Below are 3215 nucleotides of genomic sequence, written 5' to 3' on the forward strand. Positions count from 1 at the left end.
GGCTCTTTGATCTTGATAAATTATTCGAGAATATTAAATCTCGTTTTCAAACGTTACGTACATATTGAAAATTGGGTTGGGTCGTTTTGGACGAAGCCAAGTCATATATACTCAATGAAAATTAACATTAATACGTGATGGTTATATGAGAGAGAGAGACAGAGAGAGAGAGAGAGAGGTTTTTGGGAAATGGGGGAAATGAAAGAAATTGAGAGGAAGGACGGAATGCAAGGGGGCAAAAGAAAAGGGTGAGCTCAGAAAAATTTTCGGAGAGTTTGAATGGTGGAGAATATTTTTGTGAGATGTATAAAAGGGGAAGCCACTGGGGTGGGCAAACGCGCGCAAGGCCAATAACTTCTTCAAACAAAGGTAACATATAGGTATTGAGAAGAGAGAGATGGGAGAAAAGAAGTTTGTGTTGCTGTTGTGCTTCTTTGCCGCGGCAATGTCTACGATCCGGGGTGAGGACCCTTACCTCTTCTTCACATGGAACGTCTCCTATGGGACCATTGCTCCACTTGGAGTCCCCCAACAAGGCATTCTCATAAACGGTCAATTTCCTGGACCCAATATCAACTCCACAACCAACAACAACGTCGTCGTCAATATCTTCAATAACCTAGACGAGCCATTTCTGTTGACATGGTGCTCATTCTTGATTTTTATTTTATTTTATTTATTTATTTATTGCTCTTTCCAGTTGTATATATGTATTCCAAAAAAAAATTGTGGCATAAAATGATGACTTATATGAAAATCTTAACTAACCTTTGAATCTCGTAAACACCTGACGTTCATTCGTTGATCATTTGATTGACAGGAACGGCATCCAGCACAGGAAAAACTCCTGGCAAGACGGAACGCTTGGAACTATGTGCCCGATTCCCCCCAAGACAAACTACACCTATCACATCCAAGTCAAGGACCAAATCGGCAGCTACGTCTACTATCCCACCACCGCCATGCACAGGGCAGCTGGTGCTTTCGGTGGCCTACGCGTAAATAGTCGCTTACTCATTCCTGTCCCGTATGCAGATCCTGAGGATGATTACACCGTCCTTATTGGCGACTGGTACACTAAAAGCCACTCCACCCTTAGAAAATTCTTGGATGGTGGCCGCGCCCTTGGTAGGCCAGACGGTGTCCTTATCAATGGAAAATCTGCTAAGGGCGATGGCAAGGACAAGCCTTTGTTCAGCATGAAGCCTGGAAAGACCTACAAATACAGAATCTGCAATGTTGGTCTCAAGAACTCCCTTAACTTCAGAATCCAAGGCCATACCATGAAGTTGGTGGAGATGGAGGGCTCCCACACAGTCCAAAACACGTACCAATCTCTCGACGTGCACGTGGGGCAATGTTTCACAGTTCTTGTCACTGCGGACCAAAAGCCGAAGGACTACTTAATGGTGGCCTCCACTCGGTTCACCAAGAGCGTGCTTACTGGCAAGGGTCTCATCAGCTATACCAATGGCAAGGGCCCAGCCTCACCTGAAATCCCTGAGGCCCCTGTCGGTTGGGCCTGGTCTCTCAATCAATTCCGGACTTTCCGTTGGAACCTCACTTCCAGTGCTGCCAGGCCTAACCCCCAAGGCTCATTCCATTACGGTGCCATTAACATTACCCGCACTATCAAGCTCGTGAACACAGCTGGCAAGGTTGACGGCAAGCTTCGTTATGCTGTCAATGGCATCTCCCACATTGACCCTGTCACCCCACTAAAGCTAGCCGAGTACTATGGAGTCACAGAAAAGGTCTTCAAATATGACATCATCTCTGATAACCCACCAGCTAAAGATGCAGACAAAATGACTATGGCGCCGAATGTCTTTAACATGACTTTCCGCAACTTCGTCGAGATCATCTTTGAGAACCATGAGAAGAGCATACAGTCTTGGCATTTGGATGGGTATTCCTTCTTCGCAGTCGCGTAAGTGGTTACTAATAGCTCAATATGCTCTTTGATTGTTGTTTAAAGCAAGCGATGATAATTTAGTAACTTATTTCTTGATAAGCGATAACGAATCTAGCTAGTAACTGATCATGGTTCTTGTTTTCGGTGGATTAAAAAATATAATAGCATTGAGCCTGGGAGATGGACCCCAGAACGCCGGAAGAACTACAATCTTTTGGACGCTGTAAGCAGGCACACTGTCCAGGTTTTTCCCAAATCATGGGCAGCCATCCTCTTGACATTTGATAATGCTGGAATGTGGAACATAAGATCCGAGGTGGCAGAGAGGCGTTACCTGGGACAACAGCTCTATACTAGTATTTTGTCTCCTGCACGCTCCCTTAGGGACGAGTACAATATTCCGGACAATGCCTTGCTCTGTGGTGTTGTCAAGGGTATGCCCAAGCCCCCACCGTACAGCATCTAAGATGATCTACCATTGTGCTGCACCACTTCACACATATATGATCAGATTGAGGGGGAGATAACGGGAGAGACACTGTGCATGAGACAAGAGACGTTAACTTATGTAATTGTACACATTTTTTAAGCAAAGAGTGAAGAAGATGGTAAAGAATAAGAGATTGGGAAAAAATTTGTTGCTGCTTATATGTTATATGTCAACCTTTAGATCATTATGACATTAAATTTTGTACCATTTATTTAATATACGATATGCTATCTTCATTTTTTTTAAATTATTTTCTTCTCGATATATAATTAGTCCACATGCTTGTAAATCATTTTGCAACTGATAATTTCTTGTAACATCAATTTTTAAGGTATAGGTATTAACTTGTCACAATTTCAAGCTCATGGATTTGAATATAATAATATTATATCACTACAAAAAAAAAAAAGGCCTATAATCGCAGGACCAAAAAACATGTTGCTAACATTAATACTTCGGTCGCCTTTTTCTTTTTATTCTTCTTCTTCTTCTCTTTCTTTCTTTCTTTTTTTTTTTTTTTTTAATTTTAAATTTCTTTTGGCGACATTTGTATTCACCATCTCGCTTGAAAACATACTTAAAACACATTTAACTATAGCATTAATTCCAGCTTCTTTATCCGTTCGATTAGTGCATGGAGGTTGGGAATTAGTGGAATTGGTCTCTTCGCTTTGCAATCATTTGAATTCATTCAAATTGTGGAGAAATGCAAGGTCACAATGGCTTGATCCAATCCAGAAAGAGGTTGATCAAGGTCAGATATTCTTTTCATCAAATCGTACACCCTACGTTTGACCAATCATTTCCTTG

At 41.8% G+C, this 3215-nt stretch overlaps 1 protein-coding gene across 1 annotated transcript; it reads left to right on the forward strand.

Moving 5' to 3' along the window:
- The first annotated feature begins 325 nt into the window (after window positions 1-325).
- LOC122277269 (L-ascorbate oxidase homolog) lies at window positions 326-2652 on the forward strand. The gene is made up of 3 exons (XM_043087210.1): window positions 326-645; window positions 821-1930; window positions 2081-2652. Exons 1-3 carry the CDS (start codon window positions 398-400, stop codon window positions 2379-2381), a joined length of 1659 nt encoding a protein of 552 aa, XP_042943144.1. The 5' UTR covers window positions 326-397; the 3' UTR covers window positions 2382-2652.
- The last annotated feature ends 563 nt before the right edge of the window (window positions 2653-3215 follow it).

Source organism: Carya illinoinensis, chromosome 9, assembly GCF_018687715.1.
Source record: "Carya illinoinensis cultivar Pawnee chromosome 9, C.illinoinensisPawnee_v1, whole genome shotgun sequence".
Taxonomy (NCBI): domain Eukaryota; kingdom Viridiplantae; phylum Streptophyta; class Magnoliopsida; order Fagales; family Juglandaceae; genus Carya; species Carya illinoinensis.

Bases quoted from the DNA above. Each gene is read 5' to 3' on its own strand.
- LOC122277269 (XM_043087210.1), top strand. From the start codon at position 398: ATGGGAGAAAAGAAGTTTGTGTTGCTGTTGTGCTTCTTTGCCGCGGCA. The intron at 646-820 runs GTGCTCATTCTT...TTTGATTGACAG, and splicing joins GAGCCATTTCTGTTGACATG to GAACGGCATCCAGCACAGGA. The intron at 1,931-2,080 runs GTAAGTGGTTAC...AAAATATAATAG, and splicing joins TATTCCTTCTTCGCAGTCGC to CATTGAGCCTGGGAGATGGA.